Source organism: Phoca vitulina, unplaced genomic scaffold (genome assembly GCF_004348235.1).
Source record: "Phoca vitulina isolate PV1807 unplaced genomic scaffold, GSC_HSeal_1.0 scaffold8, whole genome shotgun sequence".
Classification (NCBI taxonomy): domain Eukaryota; kingdom Metazoa; phylum Chordata; class Mammalia; order Carnivora; family Phocidae; genus Phoca; species Phoca vitulina.
In genome coordinates, this window is record NW_022589711.1 from 22,189,176 (window position 1) to 22,215,448 (window position 26,273).

General features: G+C 33.4%; 1 protein-coding gene across 9 annotated transcripts in view; it reads left to right on the top strand.

Moving 5' to 3' along the window:
- EPHA6 (EPH receptor A6) overlaps positions 1–26,273 on the top strand; it is an 811,402-nt gene that overhangs the window by 2,457 nt on the left and 782,672 nt on the right. The window contains exon 1 of one of the 9 annotated variants that reach the window (XM_032406361.1): positions 18–279. The exons of the other annotated variants lie outside the window; for them this stretch is intronic. Coding sequence (XP_032262252.1) covers positions 57–279 — 223 coding nt within the window. The 5' untranslated portion in view covers positions 18–56. Of the gene's footprint in view, positions 1–17; positions 280–26,273 lie in introns of those variants that run through there. 9 annotated transcript variants of the gene reach the window in all.

Below are 26,273 nucleotides of genomic sequence, written 5' to 3' on the forward strand. Positions count from 1 at the left end.
CAGGTAACTTCGTCCCGGGGTAGGCTTCTCTGGGCTCACCACACGACAGGTCGAGGATGTCCCCTTACCAGAGCGCCTGGACTGGCGACCTCAGGAGTTGCGGTCCTTTTTGCTCCCGAATGTCTTTAAAGGGATGCGTGGGCATCGGCAGCAGTTGGGTCCCACCGCTGGCGGCCGCGGGACCGCTCCCCGCAGCGCTGTCTCCACAGGAGGTCAGGCTCCGTGGCACAGGTTTAGTGGACTTCGGGCTCTTGGCGGTTGCTCACAGCACGGTAACATGTAGGTTCTCACTTGCCTTCGTGAAAGCAGATAGCTCCCGCTGTACTCTGTGACCAGATACCAGGCTTTTGCGTGTGGTAGCTAAGCTGCCCTCGCCCAGCCGCAGCCCCTTACCCCAATCCAGACCGAATGTAGACTTGTTCGAAATTATTCCTGGACCAGATGCCCAGATTTTTGTGGTTTCTTTCTTGAGATGGCAGAGGTGGGGGTGGGGCGCGGGGAGACAAACGTTAAGTGTGAATTTCCAAGTTGTGAATATCCTATTCATAAAGTCGAGTCACTGACAGATTTTTTAGCAAGACTTTCAGTAGGTAAAGTGGTAAAGTGAAACTGAATAGTATGTGAAAAGTGAAAGTCAGGTTTACCGAATGGAAAGCGCTGGGAATTCTTGAACATTTTCTTTCCTTCTATTCAACAATCTTTACGAGACATATCTCACTGGATTTCTGCTATGAATATTTAAGAATCTATATAAATATCACCTGCATAATCTAATCCCTTGAACTAAGCTGTGAACAACCATAAAAGTTTTCCAGCATGTACCTGGCTGGATGTTCTCATTGGCGCTGTGATGACCATCAATATGTTACCTGTTATGTCACCCTTTTCTAAAGACCTCAAATACAAAACTTCAGTTATAGTTACCATTTAACATATAAGTCCTCGAAATAGTTTGCAGATATAAAAATGGAGGTCAGATGACATGAAAGTGTGCACTTGCTTTGTGAGGATGAGAAGGTTAAATGAGAAGGCAAGTAAAACAACACAGCCTTCTTCTTTGTCATAAACATATGACTATTTTATTTTACTTGGAAAGATACTCAGAGTCAATATTCAGTTCTTATTTATACAGCTGGTACTTTTGACGTTTTCCTAATTATTTCTGTTTTTTTTTTTTTTTACCTGCCAGATTGCAATCACAAATGCATATGTAAATTTGGAAACCATGCATAACTGTCATGTCTTTGAAAATATATCAAATAATGCCACCTATAGTGCCATACTTGCCTATGGTGGTGTATACCTCCACACACACATTCCTCATTTGTTTTGAAGGGCTATTAGCATTACATATTGAAGGGGTGGTTACTTAATATATCTCTGTGAAAATAGAAGATTGTAAAAAATAACAAAATTGTTTACTTGAACATTTTTTTGCAGGGAGATAAAAACAATTTTTAGTAATTAGAAAGTCAGGCATTTATATTGTACTATATGTTAGTATTTAGTATGTTAATATACATCTCTTTAGTAGCCACACTAAAAAGAGAGTCATTTACTAGAAATCTTTAACAGTTATTTCCATGCAATAATTTCCCTAAATCAAAATTTAGTTTCTCATTAAGTGTCTATGATACACCAGTTACCATTCTAGGCCCTGGGGAAACTAACATAAATAAAACACATATCAGAATCTCCAAACAACTAAAGTGCCATTCTACCAAAATGTGTCAAGTGTTAAAGTATGACCTTTCACATATTCATATTAAATTTAAGGGCACAGAGGAGTTGTTATCCTTTTGCAATATTTTTTGTTTATTGTAATGACTTTCCCATAGTTTTTAAAGACATCTTACCTAAAATATTTACCAAATATATATAATTTGTGTGTTTTCATCAATTAGCTTAATGTTTGTGAATGAATATTACTCAGTTTACCCATCCATTAAGTAGGATCATTAGAGATAGACTACTAAAACTCTGAATTTTCATTATTATAATAGAAACACAGGCTATTCATAAGATCACACTTGACTAATATAGTACCTAAAGGCTAAGTTGGGTAAAATTTAGAAGGAGTTCTTCAACATAAGATTATAGAGAAAATATGCTCAGATATTTTTATCAGACACAAATGATTGCTTATAAAATGCTTTATACAGCCTAAACTCATAATGATTAGAAATTATGCCTTATGTTATTTTGAGATAACTTTTGAATGCTGAAGTCATCATACTAATGATTAATAAAATGTCAAACTTCAGAACATTATTATTAACATTTTGGAGATACTTTTTAATTTGTAGTTTCATAAATGAATCAAAACATATCTTACCAATTTTTAAACATTGAAAACATGGGTCATTGCAGTGTATATACAATATAAAAATATAAATTAGATTTGTTATACACATGATAGTAAATATTAGTAATATGATTATTTAATTTTAAGGAGATAGCATTTGTTTTCCTAGTAACTTGTCTTAAGAGTTAATGGAATTTGTTTTATTTTTTAAATTTGTTAGAGGGCAAAATTTCATTTTTATATAACTTGTGTTCTGATTAAGGATATTCAAAAAGTAAATTTTTTAATGTTATTTATCTGTTTTTACCAAATTATATAAAATCCATCATGATTGAAATGAGTAGATTCACCTTCTTCCCCTTTCCTATTTTTCCATACTTAGCCAGGGTAAAATGATGATAATGACAAAAAAGTGAACTACCTCATTTTTAACATGGTGCCTAACAAGGTATTGAGAGTAAGTTGACTATAGGAAGCATCTCTTGTCCTTTAACTGGCTCTGAAGCTCTGCACTATAAAGACAAAATAAATCAATTTGACTCTCTCTTCCTATTACCTAAACCTCCTTGAATCGATCAGAAAGTAGAGTTGCTTCCTAGATCACTTCATCTGATTAAGTAAGTGAAAACATGATTTGTGTTCAAATTTCTCTTATTCCATTAATTTTTCCTCTATTTAAAACCACAATATTTATTAGGTGTTGCCAATTTTTATTTAAAAATAACAGATTTTACCTTTTCTCTACATAAGCTTTTATTTCTGTACTGGACGTTGAGGTGAATATAAAGCATTATTTTATTTCATATGTAAGTAACCATGTATATCAATTACAGTGGTTAGTAGCCACCAGGGGTCCATTTATTCAAAGATTACTCTGCTTTAGCAAATAGTACTGTATAGCCTAAAAGAGTTGATTTATTTCTTCAGGTCATGTTTCCAAAAATAATCAGATACTAAAATAATTCATTCAAGCAAAATATAGTTTGCATACAAGAGTCTAGTGAACTTATTTTACTACCAACATTGTGTGAATTGATCTTTTGTTTTTTTTCCAGGGAACTCAGGACAAATTAAGTAAACAAGCAAAACAATAGTCTGACTTGTTAGTTTCATTGAATTTATTAATTTGAATGAATTGAATGTAAAATCTACTGAGTTGTATGTGAATACAGGTGAGCATACCTGAGCAGAGAAATATCTGCTTAATAAAATTCATAGTCTGAAATTAGTTGAACTTCTGCAAGTATTGTTCACGAACTATAAAACTAAGAATTGTTCTTATATATATAGAAAGGGACGAATTGAAAATTTTTCAGAAAGTTTGAGTAAACTTGACTGAAAATATTAAAAACTTTGTTAAATGAGAGAAACTGGATGATTTACAAAGTATATTTCTAAAAGAACTTTCACCTAGATAAAATTTTTAGGGATAAACTCTTCATAGTTGTAAAGGTGCAAGAGATTGTAATCACATGCTTTCCTAATTAACTGTAAGTATAAAAATAACCTACAATGTAATTTTATCATATATTTACAAATTAGAATAAGTCATTGTATAATTAGTCATTATGATTAGGACTCCAAGTAGAAAGACAAAATGTCATTGATATATATTGTTCATGTAAGTATTGCTTGCTCTGGGTTTGGTATAAAACTATATCTAAAAACTTTTTCATGTGCAAAAACTATACAGTGTTCTTTAAGAGTCTCTTCTTCAGACCAGAAGTAACATGAATAAAGTGGTTTCATTTGGATTTTCTTAAGAAGAAAAATATATATCTATAGTTTATATAAATATATAAATATATATAAATATATATCTAAGGTATAAGACAAAATTAATGTTCACATCTTTTAATTTTTTATATTTTAATTTTTTATTTTAATTTTTATATTTTCAAACTTTATGAATTTGCTAATGCAAATTTCTGTTACAAAATTAAATGTTAAGAAAAATATTAGAGTAGAAATCCCTTTGTTTCTTCACTCATCATTGCCAGTATAAACTAGTACAAAAGGCATTATAGATTTCTTGTATTTCCTTCTCCCAATATTTTTTCCCCATTGTAGGCACCACGTTTCAGTCAGTCCCTCTCTTTCTTCACACACCTGAGTACTTCTGACTGCATACTGCCTTTGTCCAAAATGGTGAAAGAATAGATTGTATTTTATACTGTACATCAACCAGACTCTAGCAGTAATAGAAGTTTCTTCCTTGTCTTTGACTCAACACTTTTTGGGGAGTGTAAATATGGTGGAGATCAATACATATAGTTAAGTAATCAAAATGGGTTAACTGCCCAAAGTACAGTCAATTATAATCAAACTAAACTTATACATAAGGATTAAATTGTTTATACATCTATCATGTTCTTATTTAAATAAAAAATAATGCATATTTAATGTGTACAACATATTTGATATACTGGGTCTATAGCATTTTGATCAATTTGTAATTTTATTAGAGTGGGAAGTGATATTTGAGTCACATTCTAGGGAGGAGAAAGCTAATCGTATAGACTGGACAGAATTGCATTCTAGGTATGGAGAACTGCCCAGGCAGTGATCTTGAAGGGAAGTGAGCTTGACACATTTGAAGAAATGTGTGTTCAGTGTGACAGGAGCTTATTGACCATGGAAGAGAGTAGCACAATATAAGGTTTGAAAGATGGTTAGGAACTAGATCCCACAGAGAAGAAAAGGAGTCCTGGTAAGGAGTTGTATTTTAATATTATTCTAGGTTAAATGGGAAACCGTTGAAAGATTTTCACAAATTTTCATTTTAAGAGCATTATGGCTAGTGAGCAAAGAAATAATTGGAAGATGGCAAGAGTAGAATTAGGAGTCTATTGTAGTTGTTCAGGAGAGGGGTTATGGTGGCCTGGCCTAGAGTGGTGGTAGCAGAGATGGAGAAAAAAAAGATGGATTTGAGGTACATTTGGGAAGTAGAATTTATGGGACCATCTTATCTTTACAGATAAGTAAATGTAGATATTCAACATTTATATCATTTTTTCCCCATGGGGCCCAAACAGATTTTTCATTACTCCCCGTAAAAATTACCTTGCTATATATAAGTACTCATAATTGACATGGGATATGAGGGATGGGGTGAAATACCCATTTTCTACTTTATTTAGCTCAAACTGTGATTTGAAATACAATCTTAATAGTACAGTTTTGCTATTTCAAGTGGTTGTACCTAATGTACATTCATATTGGATCAAATGCCATTTGTTAATGCATTTCTGACATAACTTTCCATATACAGTTATTTTTTGTCAGGAAAATGGCACAGGTGAGTGGGGACATCTTCACAAAGCAGTACAGTAATCCAACAGAATCTAGTTTTCAGCTAAAAAGAGCAATATTTAGAAGTTCGGCTTCTGTACCAGGTTTATTCATCTCTGTTAGGATCAGATTATTGGTATTGAAAACAAAAAATCTAAGTTATACTAGATATAAAATAGGTGTGTTTCAGATATTTTCCATTAGTCTTTTTTTCTTTGCATTTTGTTAAAATGAAGAGAAACCAATGTTCAGAAAGTTTCTAAGAGACACAGAAAATGAGATTTTAGGTTATATGATATTCTTGGGGGCAGGGATGAGGGAAGAAACAGGCTTTCCACTCAATAATAGTAAATTTCATGTCATTTAAACGATTTCCCTGACTAGTTAATTATTCATTACTTTGAGTTGTCGTTTAATAATATTATATGAGTGCCATTATTAAATATATAGAAGCATAAAAAGTCCAACTTAACAGTCATATATACTTAGTGTATATTTGGAAAATTCATACTCTAGAGAGGCTCATTTAAGCATTTCCAAATATTCTTAAATATACATTCAAAATAGTAAATCTTACATTTTACTTTAGTGCTTAGAATGTTCTGAAAAATGCTATTTTTTAAATTATTTCCATTCTATAAACATTTTGACTTTTTATGGAATATACAACTTCAGTTTTCAATGGTAGATATTCTAAAACCGAATGGAAACATCTACTCTTTAAACAGCTATTTATTGAAGGTCTACTATTTGATAGGTAGCGTACTTACCATATATAAGAGTTCAAGGAGAAGTTTCCCTCCCAGAAAATACGATCCAATGACGAGTTTCCAGTCTCTTTCCAGATCTGGCAAGAAAAATTTGTTTCCTTAAAATTAGGTACTAAGTCAATTAGAAAAACTTTAAAAACACATTTGCTATGTGATAGTATATAGCAGTACTGATGATAAAACCTCATAATATAGAACATTTACATACCACTTATTTCAAAGTAACATCTAACATTACATTTTATTTCAAAGTTAAGTCACTCAACAATCACATATTAAGCATCTCAGGAATTATGCTAGGTTCTGAGGCTACAATGATGATTATCATACAGTCTCTGTTCTTTAGAAACTTAGTCTGCTCTGTTGATGTTGTGTATCTTTGAATCATCTTTAATTGATGATTTTTATAAGATGAATAATTTTACAGTAAATGAGATTATGAGGGAGAGACTGAAGGGAGAAAAGAAATACTATCAAACTTTTAGGCATTTTACTTGTAAAATTGTTTCACAAGAATCTTCCAGTGTTTTATGTTGGGTATACATTTAATTATATGAAGAGAAAACATAAATGTGCATCTTAAAAATATACTCATGATACAAAACATATTTCACATATGTAATGGCTTTACATGGACTGACATGTGGAGTGAGCTTTTGTTCAAAGGATATTAGACTGGCATATTTTGATGTGTTTATTTAGGTGGATTAATTATTAAAAACTGTAATTTGTGTTCAAGGTGCAAGTTTCCAGTATGAAATAGCAGCAAGCATTCCTTTTAATTGAACTTTGTAGTAAGAATTGAGGTTAAAGTGTGTATTTTCAGTCCATGTCCTGAAAAATACATTCAGCTACTTTCCTAGGATACTGCTGAGTCCTCTTGCTGTTGGCCTGTTTGATGACCTGTACTTGGATATAAATGAGAAGTCATCACTCTTCCTCCTATTTCATTTCATAACTTCAGGTGTAAAAGTCATACTTACTTTCTGATCATAGGAGATATAAGATAACAACTCCTAAAAACTGGATGTTCAGGAGGTGGAAATAATTAATGTTATTTTTGTCTTATAATGTTAGGTATATTTGTGAATATCTGGAGCTGATAAAAAGTAAACATATATGTAAATATATACATAACTTATTATGTTAAATTAAAAATAACAGTAGGATAATTATATTTTCTTTCAGGTTGGCTATACTGTATTATGATACTTATATTTTGTGGTACATGAGTATTGCAATGAGAAATACATTCTTAGTACATAAAGTGTAGTATCTAGAATAAGGAAAAACATTTGCCCACAACTAAAAAAATCAATATATTGAAATTTGCCTATGTATGATGATGATTTTTTTTTTTAAAGATTTATTTATTTATTTATTTGAGAGAGAGAGAATGAGAGAGAGAGCATGAGAAGGGGGAGGGTCAGAGGGAGAAGCAGACTCCCTGCCGAGCAGGGAGCCCGATGCGGGACTCGATCCTGGGTCTCCAGGATCATGACCTGAGCCGAAGGCAGTCGCTCAACCAACTGAGCCACCCAGGCGCCCCCTATGATGATTATTAATAGGTATATTTAAGCAAGTTAATAAAGATATTTTGTGTACTAAGAAATACATTTATGTATTCCAGATAGGAATTATCAAAAACTAATAAATTTGAGTTGAATTATATCTTAATATCACTTTAATTTTTACTTTAAAAGGCAGAAATTTGTTCCTTGTGTTGCTGACAGATGATACCTTAATATTGCTAAAGATAATAGAAATTAAGTGTATAGAGAATTAAAATGTGCAGAGACCAATATGTTATTCTAAAAGTTGATAGTTTAGATAACTGAAATTTACTTTTAAATATGACGCAGTAGCTAAGCAGCTATACAGATACCAAAATGAAAGAAAAATAGAGATAGAAGAGAGAGCTAAATTATGTACTATTTAAAAATTGAACCTGTTTGGTAAAGAGGTCTCTCTTACATATCTTGCATAAAATTCTGACTTAGATTCGTTAATCTCTGCAAGTATGGAAGTGTCCATTGATGAGAATCTTAGCTAAAACTTACACCCCAAACTGCAAATTTCCTTCCACACTCCCTGTGGATTTAAAGAATACTTAGATAATGTTTATTTTGTGAATGTAAGTGAAAATAATTAGTAGCCATTAAGTATGACAGGAAATAGCTGAGCAAACTAGTAGATAACATTTTCCAAAATCATAAGAGTTTTGTCAATTTCCGAAATTAAATAAAATCTATACATTGGTCCACTTGTTACCAATTAGTATATCTCAGTGAAAAACCAAGAGTGTAATAGGATAATTTTAGGATACTAGAACATTCACTCTTAACTTGACTATTTTATATGCACAGTTGAGGGAGGGAGCAGTCAGAAAGAGATCTCAATTTTTATCTGGAAAAAAACCCCAAAATTTCAGAAGTACATATTGTTTGTAAAATATATTGCTTAATATAGCTCAAAATAAGTAAAAATTAACACTCCAATTTTATTGTTATATTTATGACACTATATTAAAGCAAAAAGGTACTTATGGTAGGTACAATAACTTACTGTCTTACATTGTTATGGTATAATAACATCATTTTATAGGTTAGAAAAACTGTAGTTCACCCAAGTTATTAAAAATATCAGTTTGGTTCTTTTGTTTAATAAAAATTAGATGTGTAAGAATCTTTATAATCACTAGTTTATGATCAGAAATCTATGTATGCATTGTTTTTTTCAAGAGCCCTGTTACCTAGTAAAGCAGAATTAAAATTTAAGAATTTGTTTTAAAGGTTAGATTTCTAAAGTTTTAATATGCTTAAAGCTAAATGAAGTTTCTTTTTTTCTAAAAATGTAACCAAGTCTTAAAATCAGTTAAAATTGTTAGCTTATTTCTATAATAAAGTTCTCAAATGCTTTTTCATTGCAATATAGCTATAGTTACCTTTGGGTTTCTTACTTGTTCATTTTTATTTTTATTACTTAGGTATAAACACTTCGTTTCTTAATCTATGTGGTTATATATTTTCCAGAATTCTCAAACTAGTTCAACAATAAGTGTACATTCATCCAATTTTTAAATGAAATATATTGATACTTACTATTTTTTTCACTGTGCTGGGCACAGGAAATACAAAGGCAAGCCATTGCCATGAAGCTCTGAGAGCCTAAGGTTTAACTAATTAGGCTATTTCTGTGTCAGTGAATAATTAAAATGTTAATTTATATATCAAAGTAATATGGATTAGTTGTTGCATAGATAAGTTCACATCTATGAACTATTGTTTACAGAGATGAAAAGATAAAAGTACTATTCTGTGAATTAATATATGGAGACACTGAGAATAAATATTCATTCAATATATTGGCCATGACTTTGTGTGACTGCTAGAAATGAGAAAAGTAAGATCTGCCTCCTGACCTTTGGGACAGTGTTATGAAATGGAAGAGATATACCTGACAGTTAAACATCGGCAATATATTATTGCAAAGATAAAATGAAGGGAAATAACATAAAATTTTACAAATAAGCTTGAGTTACACATGGAAAATGAAAATGAGCCTCACATTTATCAGGATTCATCATCATGAATATATGAAACTAATAAGAGAATTAAAATGAATAGCTCCTCCAGAGACCTCAATTTAAAGTTACATTGAATAGTTACTCTGCACTTAAAGATTAAAATTTATTCTGCATATAAATGCAAAGTAAATATCCAAGTAGTGTATTACATTGAACATAGAACTTTCAAGTAAGTGGTACAACTTGGCTTTTTCTTTAAAAGTTTTATCAGGTTCTTTAAGAAATATATTTAATGATGGTAGCTGCTTTTACCAAAAAAACCCCACAAAATCTAAATTTTAATGGACTGTATGTGATTTTGTCTACTGAATATTTTACCTTTAGATGAAGGTAGAATTGGCAATACTTGTATGGTTTACATTATATTTAATTTAAAGATTAAAATCTTTCTATAGATGCTTGCCATCTCCTATGTTAATTCTTATTTTATTATAATACTCTTTCCTAACTCTGTTAAATGTTTTTAGCAGTGTTTCATAACTTGGAAATTGCTGGTATTCCTTAATATCTGTCTTGAGAAATTAGATAAATTGCTGTTTGATCGATCCTGTATTTCATACTTGAAAAATGTGCCTGTAGAATCACATAGAGATAGAAATTGTTGCCAGAACTTGGTATTTTTAAACAGAGAAAAATCAATAGCAGATTATCCATGATTAGCTGTTGACATTTAGATTTGTACATTTAGAATGTCAAAAGCTCTGAAAACTATCAATTTAGTTCCTAAATTACAATAATCTTATTTCCAACTCTAACATTTTATGGTTCTCATCCTCCCTCCAATATAAAGGTATGCTTTAAAAAAAAAACAATTGAAATAATTACAGATCTCTTTACAAACTGGATTTTAATTGATTAATTGAAAAAATTAGAGATCTGCCAATAAACCTAGTGGATTACTTATATCTTTGCATGCATCTATGTTTATTGTTATTATTATAATATGCTGGTGCAGGTATTATTTCTATCCTATGAAAATAAGTATCTTTATAAGGCATATTATAATTGCTTTAATATATTTCTTCTCCTTTAATCATTATGTCATACCTGGAATATGGTTACTGCTACATCATAAAAATTATTTTAATTCTATGCCAGAAGTATTTTCTCCCACAAGAGATGATTAACCTAGACTGTTGGAATCTGACTTGTTGCCAGACTCTACTAGATTGATGATATTTTTTGAGGCTTAATATCTTAATTGTAAAAAATTATGACTTTATATATACCGCATTACACACACATAATGCTTATAACATGAATCCCATTCTCCAAATGCACCACTAGGTTGGTGGACAGTTCTATTCCTGATGTGGCACCAGAATTTACAAAGCTTATAATGGTACCTATAAAACTAAGGAAAAAACCCACAATTTCCTCTTTATTATATTTGTCACTGATATATTAATTCCCTGAGTCCAAGATTATTCAGTGCAGTTGCTCTCAACTTCCAATTTAAAAATTTTACTTAATTTTTAAATTTACTTAATTCTATTTCAGTGTAAAAGTAGGGACTATTCCATGTGAATTGGCTATTTTTAATCTCTTAGCTATTAAATTGGAATGATTATGATTTTTTGTTATGTCTAAGTTCTTTACGTGCTGTTTACATATGTCATGTTAACTCTCAAGTATTTCCCTCAAGTTGTCTTTAAATAAGTTTATTACTGTTTGGATATCAAGATTGGCTTTAACCTCCCAAATTTCCCCACTCACCATCCCTTTCATTCCAAGATTCGCTTCTGAAGATTCATGCACACATTGATCAATGTTAGATGCATAGTTGGAAAAGAGGGCAAGAGAAAGGTAGGCTCAAGTGGAGGAATGTTTATTGCACAGAGCGAGGCTATCACAAAAGCAGGTTCATGTGGCTTTACTGCAAGTGTGACTTTATCTTGAATCCACACATACATATACAATCTTCTAATATTGTCTAGCTCTGAAAAACTTCTCCTTGGGTGGAAAAGGCTAGAAAACAGTTGAAAGGGGGCTAAGAATTTGAATAAGAGCTGAGGCTAAATCTTTAGCTAAAAGCAGGAAAGTTTCCTTCCCCAGCTCTCATTTCTCAACAGTTAATATTTTTGAAGAATTTTACAGTTTTATGGAATTATGTCTGTTGATCTTTTTCTCAGTTAATTTTCTGGGTTTTTTTAATGTGTGGAGAATTTTGCACATCCTATTTAACTGTATTTTCTAGATATGTTATGGTTTCAGGTAGTATATGAGGATGCTATGACAACAAACATTTCTTTTGAAGATATAAAATGTTCTAGAAAGCAATTAAGCAGAATATTGAAAAATATTCATACACTTGGATCCATTAATTCTACTTTCATGAATTTATTTATTTACTTATTTATTTATTTTTTAAAGATTTTATTTATTTATTTGACAGAGAGAGAGACACAGCGAGAGAGGGAACAGGGGGAGTGGGAGAGGGAGAAGCAGGCTTCCCTCGGAGCAGGGAGCCTGATGCGGGGCTTGATCTCAGGACCGTGGGATCATGACCTGAGCCGAAGGCAGACGCTTAACGACTGAGCCACCCAGGCGCCCCTACTTTCATGAATTTAAATTCTAGGGAAATGCATAAAGACAGGCTAACATTTATATATGAGGATTTTTTTCTCAGTCTTATTTATAAAACTGAAAAATTGGAATAAGAGTAAATGTCCCCAAATAGGAGAATCTTCATTGAGACATAACTTCCTTTATTTGGAAAAACTTCTTGAATGAGGGCATGTGAATCAACAAGAATCCCAAATTTCTCTGTGTGAGAGCGTGGAAAAGCTTGTTTTGCTACTAAAGAGAACATGCTAGAGATGGTAGGAGAACCAGAAAAGAAAGCTTATAAGAGAAATAGTCCGATGGAAATTCTGGGGTCAGTTTAGAGTAGTCAAGAGGACAGTTTAAAAATGATAGTGACTGCCCTTCTATCTGAAATTGTTTGCATGACTGAGATATTAACAGATCCTCCCATCTTCACCTGCACAATTTTATCACAATCTGTTATACTCCAGAAAAATGAGAATAGAAAATAGAAGTAAAAATTCCCTGAGGAGAGAAGAGCAGTTAGGTCACTACCACCCCCCAAAATAAATTCCAGAAGATAGAAGGTTTAGCTATTCAGCTAAATGAGGTTCCTCAGGAACTTTACCCTATCCTTATAGGCGGTTAAGAACAGCAGCTGGGTCAGGAATTTTGTTCTCATCTAGTCCTAAACCATGTCTCTAATCCCTTCAGAGGAGGCAGCATGGATCCATCTAACATGACAGCATTCCCATAGAAAATTCATAGAGGGCAAAGAATTTAAAAAAGAAAAGAAACAACACTTCCTGTGTTTGCTATGTGTGCTATTTCTCTTATCAGGAAATACAGATCAAATGTGTAAGAAATGGATTTTAGAGACGTAAAAAGGAAAGTGGCAACTTTAACAGTATGGAATCTTGTTTTGTATGCTTTAAACATACTAGCTCACTTTCACTTTTATGAATGCATACAATAGATTGGCCACCTGTTCTTTGCTCATGGAAATGAACCCTGAAGTTAGGGATTTGGCTATAAGTTACAGCCAAAGTGAAAATGGGGGTATATCTTAGGATAATGAAGGAACAGGGTTCTGTTTGCCTTCATCCCCTTTTTCCTGGATGATAAACACTATCATTTCTTAACACCCCTATAGCTTCATCATGCTGAGCTTTCAAACACATTTTGCAGTGACAGCCACCAATCCTTTCTCTCCTTGCTGCCTGATATCCAGCCAAGAGCTGACTTTACATCCTCTCTGATATTTAGCAACCAGAGGATTAATTTGATCACATATTATCACTGACAAATGATTCTCTTGCAAGGATATATTTCGAATGGCAACATTTCCAGATTTGGAGTAAATGTAAAAAAAAAATAATAGTGATTCATACAAACTGGTTGGGATTACCAGGGTCAGGAAATAGATCCCTGCATCATCTCATAAGCAAAGCTTCAGGCTCATATTATATTTTTGGCTATGTTTTGGAGGTTGCAAGCTATCCCAGCCCAGCTTTATAATGGTTATAAAAGAGCACACTGTGGCATGCGGATCACTTTCTCTTAGGCTAATAAGTGTAATTTGTTTATCAAGAATAGTATTGCTTAAAAGTTATAAATGTCCCTTTTTAAAAACATTTGATGGAGGGGTGGCATCACTGCTTTCAGTTTTGGCAAATTTATGAGGGAAAAAGAGTCCACATGGTACGAAAAGAAAGGAATACAATTAAATACAGTTATTTCCTTTTACTCCAGGCCATTTAATTCCTGTCAGTAATCTGTGCTCTTAAGCACTGTGTGATGCTCCCTTTCCAATAAAACCCTACTAGAAATAGCTGGATTAGAAGGAGTCTGTGTTCTTCAGAAGTACTCAAAGGAAGAGAGGTGTGGTCATTTGCTTGTTCTCCCGTTCTTGGAAACTATTGATAATTTTTAAGCATTTTGGCAATTAATGTGTATTTCTTCTTAAAACTAAGTATATGGCAGTCCAAGCAGTGCGAGATCTATCCTTCTAATCTCATGGGGAAGTAGAGATAGTGTCTGCTTCCTGTCACCTTGTTCTTTTCAACATGGTGATTTGATGATTGAAATCCTGTATTAAGGGGTGCCTGAGTGGCTCAGTTGGCTGAGCATCTAACTCTTGGTTTCAGCTCAAGTCATGATCTCATGGGTCATGAGATCAAGCCCCCCCTGGGGCTCTGCACTCAGCAGGGAGTCTGTGTGAAGATTCTCTCCCTCTGCTCCTCCCCCCACTTGCTCTCTCTAAAATAAATAAGCTTAAAAATAGCTTACTTAGCTATTACTATAGCTCTTATAACCTGTTAGCAGTTATTTCCATTCTGCCTACACACACACACACAGCCTGAAACACTATGCTATTTGGTCTATAAACTTTTTTTTCACTAGCGTGCAATGGTTCACATAATTCCAAGTATCTCATTTTAGTGCTATAATGAAAAGAACTATAAATTTAAAGTGTGTGTACATTTTTATCTTTTTGACTGTATTTCAGGTCATATTACATTGAGTATTCCAAATATAACCTGCTTGAGCCTGTAGTTATTAGGAAAATCAGTTCTAATTTAAGTTCAAAATAAATGGATAGCATCTTTGTGCTTAAAGAGGACATTTCTCTGAAAAACTAAAACATGTTTTACATTCAGCTGTTTCTCCCATTAATGCACATATAAAAATGTATCTCCAGTTGATGGAGGATTTGACATACTGGGAAAAATACAGAAAAAGACCAAATGCTTTTCAACTATGTATATTAATTTAATTCTACCACTTTATCTTTTTCATTCTACCTCTCTAAGGTGAGTAAGCAGCATAAATTACTGCACTTATTTTACTAATGGAATTTATGTGGACGTTAAGTTACTTGGCAAAGCTGATAGACCAAATTAGTAACCACAAAGGAGAAAGAAAGCAGATCTTAAGCGTGTTAGATCAGTGTACTTTCTAAATGGGAAGGAGAATTTCAATCAACATCTAGAGTATTAAAAATGCAGATATTAAATTTAAATGTTTCTTAATATTAAATGTCTTGAAAATGTTTAAATCATTGAACTTACATCTCTTATAAAATAATGATAATCTGTTTTAAAAGAATAGAATAATTATTTGGAAAAAAAATCTTTATAAAGAATCCCTGGATGGGGTGCCTGGCTGGCTCAGTTGGTAGAGCATGTGACTCTTAATTTCAGGGTCCTGAGTTTAAGCCTTATGCTGGACATGGAGCCTACTTAAAAAAGAAAAATTTCCTGGATTATACAACTTTTTTTTTATTAGTAGTTAATAGTATGACTTTAAGTGATATTTTTATTTTCATTTTCTTTTTATATTCTTGTTGCTTTTTATTTATTATTATTTACTTCTCTGTCACCTGTTTACTAATTTGTCTTGATATGTTTAAGCCATCTGTTGATTAATGAGCAATAGTGATGACTTAAGTACCAAATGAGAAGCTGTATAGTTTGCGTCTTCAGTTGATGCTCCTCACCATGGGCTACTTTTGATTTTCCTTCAAATTAGACTTGGCATAGAAGCTATGGAGTCTTAGTATCTATAAGTATTGCTGCAGAACTTGTTCAAGTGACAGATTGCTGAGCCCACTACCAGTGAATTGGATTTAGTGTTTGAGGTAGTGTTTAGGACTATTCATTTTTAATAAGCACTCTATAAAATTTAGATGGAAATGGTCTGAGAAACCCCAGCTTAGAGATCCCTGTCTGTATCCATTCTAGTTCTTCGTCTGCAAGCAGTAGGAATTAAAGTTAGCTAAAATAAGCAGAAAAGAGTTTTAAAGATGTTGGATAATCCACAGAATCAAAGAATCCTAGAGAACCAACTTTAGAAAAAGATGGAAACCAAGGCAGCACCTGGGATCTAGGCATCAGGAATTAATTATTAGCCTCATTGGGCTGAATTGATTTCAGCCCTTTTCTTCTTGTAGTTTTATTATTCATCTAAAAATCTTATTCCTGCAAGAGTGAGTCTGATTGGCCTAGATTGTGTCATGAACACCAGCATCATTGAAAGAGTAGAACCCTTTGACTGACAACCTTACCATGACTGGACACTATGTGGGACAGTTAATTTCTTAAAAATGCTGTCACTAAGGTCAGGAACACAACAGGGATGTCCACTATCATCATTGTTGTTCAACATAGTACTAGAAGTCCCAGCCTCAGCAATCAGACGCCAAAAAGAAATAAAAGGCATCCATATTGGGGTGCCTGGGTGGCTCAGTCGTTGGGCATCTGCCTTTGGCTCAGGTCATGATCCCAGGGTCCTGGGATCAAGCCCCGCATCAGGCTCCCTGCTCTGCGGGAAGCCTGCTTCTCCCTCTCCCACTCCCCCTGCTTGTGTTCCCTCTCTCGCTGTGTCTCTCTCTGTCAAATAAATAAATAAAATCTTTAAAAAAAAAAAAGCATCCATATTGGCAAAGAAGTCAAACTCTCACTCTTCACAGATGACATGATACTTTATGTAGAAAACCCCAAAGACTTCAACCCAAAATTGCTAGAACTCATACAGGAATTCAGCAAAGTGGCATGATATAAAATCGATGCACAGAAATCAGTTGCATTTCTCTACAGTAACAATGAGACAGAAGAGAGAGAAATTCTTCCCATTCAGTTTTCCCTCCCTTCCCCTGTGGTCATCCGCTCTTATGTTCCACATATGAGTGAAACCATATGATAATTGTCTTTCTCTGCTTGACTTCTTTCACTTAGCATAATCCCCTCATTCCATCCATGTTGATGCAAATGGTGGGTATTCATCCTTTCTGATGGCTGAGTGATACTCCATTTTATATATGTACCACATCTTATTTATCCAGTCATCTGTTGAAGGGCATCTCGGCTCCTTCCACGGTTTGGCTATTGTGGACATTGCTGCTATGAACATTGCTGCTATGAACAAAAGAAGCATGTGCTGCTTCTTTTTACTATGTCTGTAGCTTTGGGGTAAATACCTAGTAGTGCAATTGCTGGGTCATAGGGTAGCTCTATTTTTAACATCTTGAGGAATCTCTATACTGTTTTCCAGAGTGGCTGTACCAGCTTGCATTCCCACCAAGAGTGTAAGAGGGTTCCCCTTTCTCCATATCCTTGCCAACATTTGTTTCCTGTCTTGTTAATTTTTGCCATTCTAACTGGTGTAAGGTGGTATTTCATTGTGGTTTTGATTTGTATTTTCCTGATGGCTAGTGATGTTGAACAGTTTTTCATGCGTCTGTTAGCCATTTGTATGTCTTCCTTGGAGAAGTGTCTGTTCATGTTCATGCCCATTTCTTGACTGGATTATTTGTTTTTGGGGTGTTGAGTTTGAGAAGTTCTTTATAGATTTTGGATACCAGCCCTTTATCTGTAGTGTCATTTGCAACTTCTTCTCCCATTCCATGGATTGCCTCTTAGTTTTGTTGACTGTTTCCTTTCCTGTGCAGAAGCTCTTTATCTTGATGAAGTCCCAGAAGTTCATTTTTGCTTTTGTTTCACTAGCTTTTGGAGATGTGTCTTGAAAGAAGTTGCTGTGGCCGATGTCAAAGAGGTTACTGCCTATGTTCTCCTCTAGGATTTTGATGGATTCCTGTCTCACATTGAGGTCTTTCATCCATTTTGAGTTTATCTTTGTGTATAGTGTAAGAGAATGGTCTAGTTTCATTCTTCATGTGGTTGTCCAGTTTTCCCAGCACCATTTATTGAAGAGACTGTCTTTTTTCCATTGGATGTTCATTCCTGCTTGGTCGAAGATTAGTCGACCATAGGGAGGTGGGTGGGGGGATGGGATAACTGGGTGATGGGTATTAAGGAGGGCACGTGTTGTGATAAGCACTGGGTGTTATATGCAACTAATGAATAATTGAACACTACTATCAAAAACTTATGATGTACTATATACTGGCTAACTGAACATAATAAAAATAATAAAAAAATAAAAATTTAGCCCTTACACTATATATTTAATTATGAAGTAAATACAGGTTTGTATAATTAGAGTCTATAGAGTTTCCAGGTTTGGACCAGGGGAATTAGGCATCATTTTTGATTAATTTAGGGGTTATGTTTTAATAGACTCATGAAGCCAGTCTCCCAAAAGGATAGTATATATTTGCTTTTATCTAAGTAGAATTTGAAAATCCCTTGTTATGAAAGCTCTCATTCTACAGTACAGAAGACAAGGAAATGTATAGGTGGCCTGAACCAACCTTTGCTTTACAAGAAATTTAATTTTTAGTGAATGGCTTAGTGCTATGTCCAAACTTTCAGTGTATTAAAATATTGTACAATATTTTGGTCATTACTATTTGCCTGATTAACATGAGAAAATTTGTAACACAAAGTATTGTGCCCAATATTGATCCAACTTCCATATACAACTACTGTACTTTAAAAAGTAAACTAATTTCTAAACTACAGAACAAAATTGATATGCTGCTAATAAGCCTTGTATTTTTAAAATATCCAGTAACTGGCATTTAAGGAGCTTGGATTTTAAAATTGTCAGTGTTTGATTTTCTCAGAAATAGCTGCTCAGTGGTATAGGCTGAGTTTTTGAGTGCTCGCTTCTTGCTGGGAACCATACTAAGTACTTTAACATATTCAATTATGTAATCTTTACAACAATCCATGAAGTAAACATTATCATTATCATCCCCATTTTATAGGTGAGAAAATCAGGACAAAGAATAGGTTAAGTAAGTTGACACAGTGTTAATGGGTGTTATTTACAGAGTGTTAAGGGTTCATTTGTGTCCCCGCAAAATTCATATATTTAAGTCTTAACCTCTAGTGCCTCAGACTATGACTTTTTCTTTGGAAATAGGATTCTTGCTGACATAATCAGTTAAGATGAGGTTGTACTGGTGTAGGGTAGGGCCCTAATCCAATGTAACTGTGTCCTAATAAAACGAGGAAATTTGGACATAGACGTGGACACAGGGGGAAGCTATGTAAAGATGAAGGCAGATATTGGAGTTATGCATCTACAAGGCAAGACACACCACAGATTACCAGCAAATTACCAGAAGCTAGGAAAGGGCCATGAAACATACTCTCTGGCAGCTCCCCCAGGAACCAAACTTGCTGACATCTCCATCTCAGAATTCTAGCCCCTGAACTAACACAATACATTTATGTTATTCTAAGCTACCCAGTTTGTGATACTTTGTTATGGCAGCCCTAGGAAGCTAACAGAGTAAAAGATTTAGATTTAGACATCATGGCTCCAAAGTTTATATTCTTCACCAACAAACTATATTGTCTTCCTAAGGGTAAGATAATTGAATATATACATCATCTCTTAGCATGTGAAAGAGATCTAGACTAGGAAAGCTAATCTAGACTAAGAGAACTGGTAACATTTCTTTGGAGTTTAAAGTGCCTCTTGGCAAGGGCATTGGATGAGAAAGGAGCCTGAAGTACTATTTTCCTTCAAAATTGATAACAAAAAAGAAACAGAATAACTTACTAAGTATGGTTGGTAAAAATATGATCTGATAATTTAATTATAAATTATAAATTTATATAAATTAAGTTTATTTAAATACATAAAAAAGTATCCACCTTACTAAATGTCTTGGGAAAGATAGAAAATCTTCAGGAAGATGTCCGTTGTTGCTGTTTGACTGATAATTGTTTATATATATCTCAGCTTACATAGAGTATGACTTTTACATAAACCCGGGCCTTGATTACTAGTGAATTAAACAGGATAAATGTAGAAGAAAAATATGATTTTAATTCTACAAACCAAAATGGAGAATATGCATGGCCTTCTGCCCATAACTTTTTCTAATTAAAACTGACAGCTGTGGAATAAAGGAAAAGTCATGCATAGCCTGTGTTTCTTCTGTTCAGAAATAAATGCAATGAAAGACAAAAAGAGTTAGTAGTAGGAAGTACTTAGAAGGTGTATTGATACCTCAACTCTGAAATAGTAGAAGCAATAATGAAAAGCTTGAAGTGTCAGAATGTTCTGAATTGCCAAGAAAAGAAAGGTAAAGTTCTAGAAAACTTGATTTTTTTCCCTTCCAACTCTAAGAGATTAAAGATGAGTTAGGGGAGTTTTCTGCTTATATCCAGTAGAGGAAATGGTAATTTATGGAGCAGAGACAGCTTATTATTAAAGTGTGATCAGTAAGGTGCTTGATTTGTATCTCCTTATATTTCTTTATTTTTTACTTTGTTTAGAGCTGCATAATCAAATAAGCCAGAGACTGAATCCCTGTCCTATGTTTCATTAAGAACTAGTTTCTTGGGGGCGCCTGGGTGGCTCAGTCGTTAAGCGGCTGCCTTCGGCTCAGGTCATGATCCCGGGGTCCTGGGATCGAGCCCTGCATTGGGCTCCCTGCTCCATGGGAAGCCTGCTTCTCCTTCTCCCACTCCCCTTGCTTGTGTTCCCTTTCTCGCTGTCTCTCTCTCTGTCAAATGAATAAATAAAATCTTAAAAAAAAAAAAAAAAGAACTAGTTTCTTGAGGGGCACCTGGGTGGCTGTCAGCTAAGTGTCCAACTTGTGATTTCAGCTCAGGTCATGATCTCAGGGTTGTGAGATTGAGCCCTGCATTGGGCTTTGTGCTGGGCAGGGAGCCTGCTTAAGAATCTCTCCCTCTCTCTTTGTGCCCCAACCCCCAAAAATAACTCTTCAAAAAAATAAGAATAAGTTTCTTGGAAACTGGCTTAATCATTTGGCCTTGCCTTAACCATTTATAAAATAGCAAAGAGAACACCTAATCAGAATTTATAGGTGTGCCTGGCTACACAATCACAATTATATAATAGCTAATATTAATCAAGTTATTAGTAGGTTTTAAGGATTTTAGTGCATTATTTCATACCATCCTCTCATCTGAATTAGGAAGTAGGCCATATTGTTTATTCATATTCAACATCTGAAGAAACGAAGTCAGAGTTTGGGGAATTTGCTCAAGGTCACAAGTGAGTAAATTATCCAAAGATTTTGGAATCAAACCTAGATCACTACCTTTGAAATAACACACACGGTGTTTATTAAATATATTGCTAGTGCCCCTGTATCAAGAATACTGTGAGTAAACTTAGTTCTTTGTGAATTTACTAATAGGAAGAGACAGCCAAATGGGTGGAGGTGACTTGCTATAGATATGGTGATGGAAATATGTGCAGGTTACCAGTCGCTTCAAAGGAAAAGATGGTCACATCAACTTGCAGGCATTAAGAAGGACTTTATATAAGCAGTGAAGCTGGAGCTGAGTGTTGAAATATTAGTTGCTATTCAAGTGATTAGTGACTTGCAAATCATTCCAGGCAGAGGAAGTAACATGTACAAGGGCATGGAGAGCACATATGATAGCATTTTGTGGGGGACCAGTAAACAGTTAGGAACAGAGACTATGAAGAAGAGTGAGGTAGGAGACTAAGGAAGAAAAATAGATAGGAGTCTGGACATGAAGGGCCTTGAATGCTGTGCTAAGTGATTTGTACTTTATCATGAGAACCCAGAGGTTCTTAACCCTGGCTGTATATTAAAATCTCACATTGGGGGCTTTTGAAAAAATATCCCAAATGTAATGAATTTTTAACATCTTTCTTCCTACTCTTTTTAAGACTCATTAAGCATGTAGTAGGCTTTAATAAATATTGGTTGATTGATCTTAGTAGTTAGTTTTTATTAGCTATTATATTTATAATATATAATAATATATAATACATAATATATTATAATATATAACATATTATAAATATTTTTAGATATTTCAGTGAGTGATGTGAAGGGAATTTTTCTTCATTATTAAAAAGTTACCTTTTTATAGGGATGTTCAAGAATAAAAAAAAAGAAGATATTAAGTTAATTATGACCCAGTAGCTATCAATGTGATACTGATATGTTGATATACTTATTGATGATTTACTGATAAATAGCCAAAGTGTACATTATTTTGTGAGCAGCACCTTCATGTATTCTTACCTTACCTATACCATGTTATCATGATATAAGGCACACTGACTGCTTTTTTTTCCATGATCTTGAAGCTGACAGTCTAGTTATTTCCCTATTTCAACTTCTAATATAGAATGAGTATATTACCTATGGGTTGTTGTTGTTTTTTGTTTTTTTTTTTAAATAATGCTACATGCAGATTTAGTTTGTCATTAGTGCTTCAAACAGAAAAAAAAAATGAAACTTATCTATTAAAAGTTTTCTGGGAATAAAAAGAAAAACTATTCAGTTTCACATATAAGGAGATTGTAATAAGTCACTAAGTCCTAACAATAAATATAAAAAGCTGAACAGACTGAAAAATAAACTCCTCTTGGATCTGTAAGAGAGGAGAGGGATACATAGCAAGTTGCTGTCCCCAAGATTGGAGGGATAGGCTTCTCGGAGCAGAGACTCACAAACAGAAACAACCACAGGGACCAATGCTAGGTACACCATGTCTAGCTGTCAAGAAAAAAAAAAAACTACAAGGTACACCAAAAGGCAAAAAACACAGTTTGAAGAGATATAGCAAACCTCAGAAACAGACATGGTTGGAATTATCAAATCAAGATTTTTTTTTCTTTCAAGTTTTTATTTAAATTCCAGTTAATTAACATATAGTGCAGTATTAGTTTCAGGAGTAGAATTTAGTGATTCATCACTTACATATAACATCCATTGCTCATCGCAAATGACCTCCTTAATAACCATCACCCATTTAACCTATTCCCCCACTCTCCTCCTTTCCAGCAACCTTCAGTTTGTTCTCTGTAGTTAAGACTCTGTTTTATGGTTTGCCTCTCTTTTTTTCTTCCCTATGTTCATCTGTTTTGTTTTCTAAATTCAAATGAAGAATTTAAAACAACTATGATTAATATGCTAAAGGTTCTAATGGACTAATTATACAGCATGCAAGAATAGATGGGCAATGTAAGCAGAGATGGAAATCCTAAGAATGAGAAAAAAAGAAATGCTAGAGATAAAAAAAGAAACAACAAACAGAGAAATAAAGAATCCCTTTAATGAGCTTATTGTTAGACTGGACACAGAAGAAATCTCTGAACTAGAGGATCTATCAATAGAATCCTGGAAAAACCTCAGAATATCTAAGTACTATGGAAAAAAAAAAAACTATAAAAGGTGCAACATACGCATAATGGGAATGCCAGAAAGAAAAGAAAGAAAGGAACAGATGGAATATTTGAAGTAATAATGTTTAAGAATTTCTTCCAAATTAATGTCAGATTACAAACCATAGGTCCAGGAAGCTCAAAGAGTACCATGTAGGATAAATGCCAAAATAACAATAACAATAATAACAACAACAACAACAACAATACTAAGACATATTATTTTCAAACTACAGAAAATCAAAGAGAAAGAAAATCTCTGAAAGAAGCCAGAGACAAAAAATAACTCACTCATAATGGAACAATGATAAGAATTATATCTGTCTTCTTCTCAGAGCAAGTAAGAAGAGAGCAGGATGAAATATTTAAAGTGTTAAAACACCACCAACCTATAATCCTGTACCCTATTCTGAAATTATTCTTTTTTTTTGAAATTATTCTTTAAAAGTGAAAGAAAAAGACATTCTCAGACAAAAATTGGGAGAATTTGTTGCCAGTAAACCTGCCTTGCAATAAATTTTAAAAGTTCTTTAAAAAGAAGGAAAATACTATACATCAGAAACTTGGATTTACCTTATTTTAAGGTAGAGCACTAAAAAAGGAATAAATGAAAGTAAAATAACTTTTATTTTTCTTGTACTTGATCTAACAGAAAACAGTTGTTCAAAACAATTATAGCTACAATGTATTCTATTATTTATATGCACATATATTTGTATTATATACTACTATATATGTAATTATATACATGTATACGTATATATAAATGAAATAAATGACAGCAACAGTACATGGGACAGGGGAGGAAGTAGGATTATTTTGTTATTATAAGGTACTTCACCTACAAAGAGGTATAGTTTAATTTGAAAGTGGACTTGCATTAGAAGAAATGTATATTTCAAACTCAAGGGCAACCACTAAAGTAAAAAAGTAAAGTAAAAAAATAAAAAAAGTTTAACTGATATTCTAATAAAGGAGAGAAAGTGGAATGATAAAAAAGCTTAATTAAAATCACAAAAGACAGAAAAAGAGTGAAATAAAAGGAACAAAGAATAAGAGGAACAAATAGAAGACAGCAATGAGCATTTGATATTAATCTGATTATATCAGTAATCACATTGAACATCAGTGATCTAAATGGAGCAGCTAAAAGAGATTGCTGCAGTGGATCAAAAAATAAAACACAAATATATGTCCTCTTCAAGAAAACCACTTTAAATATAAAGTAACAATGGATTAAAAGTAAATGGATGAAGAAAAAGATACCATTCTAACATTAATAAAAAATATGAGTAGTTATGCCAATTTCAGATAGAACAGACTTCACAGCAAAGGAAGTTAGGGATAAAGAAGAGCATTACATAATGATAAAGGGATCAGTTTTCCAAGAAACTCTCTCCAAGAAATCCTGAATATGTATGTGCCCAACAACAGAGCATCAAATTTGGTAAGGCAAAAATCAGTGGAACTGCTGGGAGAAATAGATGAGTACACTACCATAGCTGGAGTCTTCAGTATCCCTCTATCAGAAATGAACAGGTCCAGCAGGCAGAAAATCAGTAAGGGCATAGTTGAACTCAACAAAACTGTCAATTAACTAGATATAATTGACATCAATAGACTACTTCATCCAACAATAGCAGAGTACGTATTCTTCTCAGGCTTACATGGAACATTCAGCAAGATAGACCCAATTCTGGACCGTAACACACTTTAACAAATTTAAAACAATAGAAATCATACAATCTCTGTTTAGACAATGGGATCAAACTAGAAATTAATAACAGATATATAACTGGAAAATCCCAAAATACGTGCTACAAATAACACACTAACCAAGACTGAATCATAAAGAAATAGAAAATCTGAACAGAGCAGTTGATACTAAGGAAATTGAATCATTAGTCAAAAATCTCCCAATAGTGAAAAGTCCAGGACCAGATGGCTTCACTGGTGAATTCTACCAAATATTTAAAGAATAATAATACCAATCCTTCTCAAATTTCACTGAGAAATAGGAGAGAACACTTCCAAACTCAGCTTATGAGGCCAGTATTACTGATGCCAAAACCAGACAAGGACACTACAAGGAAAGAAAATCACAAGCCAATATTTCTGGTGAACATAGATGCAAAAATTCTTAACAAAATATTAGCAAAACAATTCAGCAGTACATTAACAGGATCATACACCATGATCAAGTGGGATTTATTCCAGGGATATAAAGATGGTTCAACATTTAGAAATCAATGAATATGATACTCCACATTAACAAAATGAAGGATAAAAATCATATTGATCATCTCAATAGATGCAGAAAAAGTACTTGACAAAAGTCAACATCCATCTGTGATAAAAACTCTCAACAAATTGGATATAGAGGGAGCATACCTCAACATAGAAATACCATATATGACAAGCCCACAGCTAACAATACTCAGTGGTGAAAAGTTGAAAACTATTCCTTTAAGATCAGAAGCAAGACAAGGATGCCCACTCTCACCATTGTATTCATAGTAGTGAAAATCCTAGTCAGAGGAATTAGTTGAGAAAAAATAAAAGACATTCAAATCTGGAAGGAAGAAGTAAAATTATCTTTATTTGCAGATGACATGTTATTATATATAGAAAACTCTAAAGACCCTGCCAAAAATTGTTAGAACTACTAAACAAATATAGTAAAATTGCAGGATATAAAACC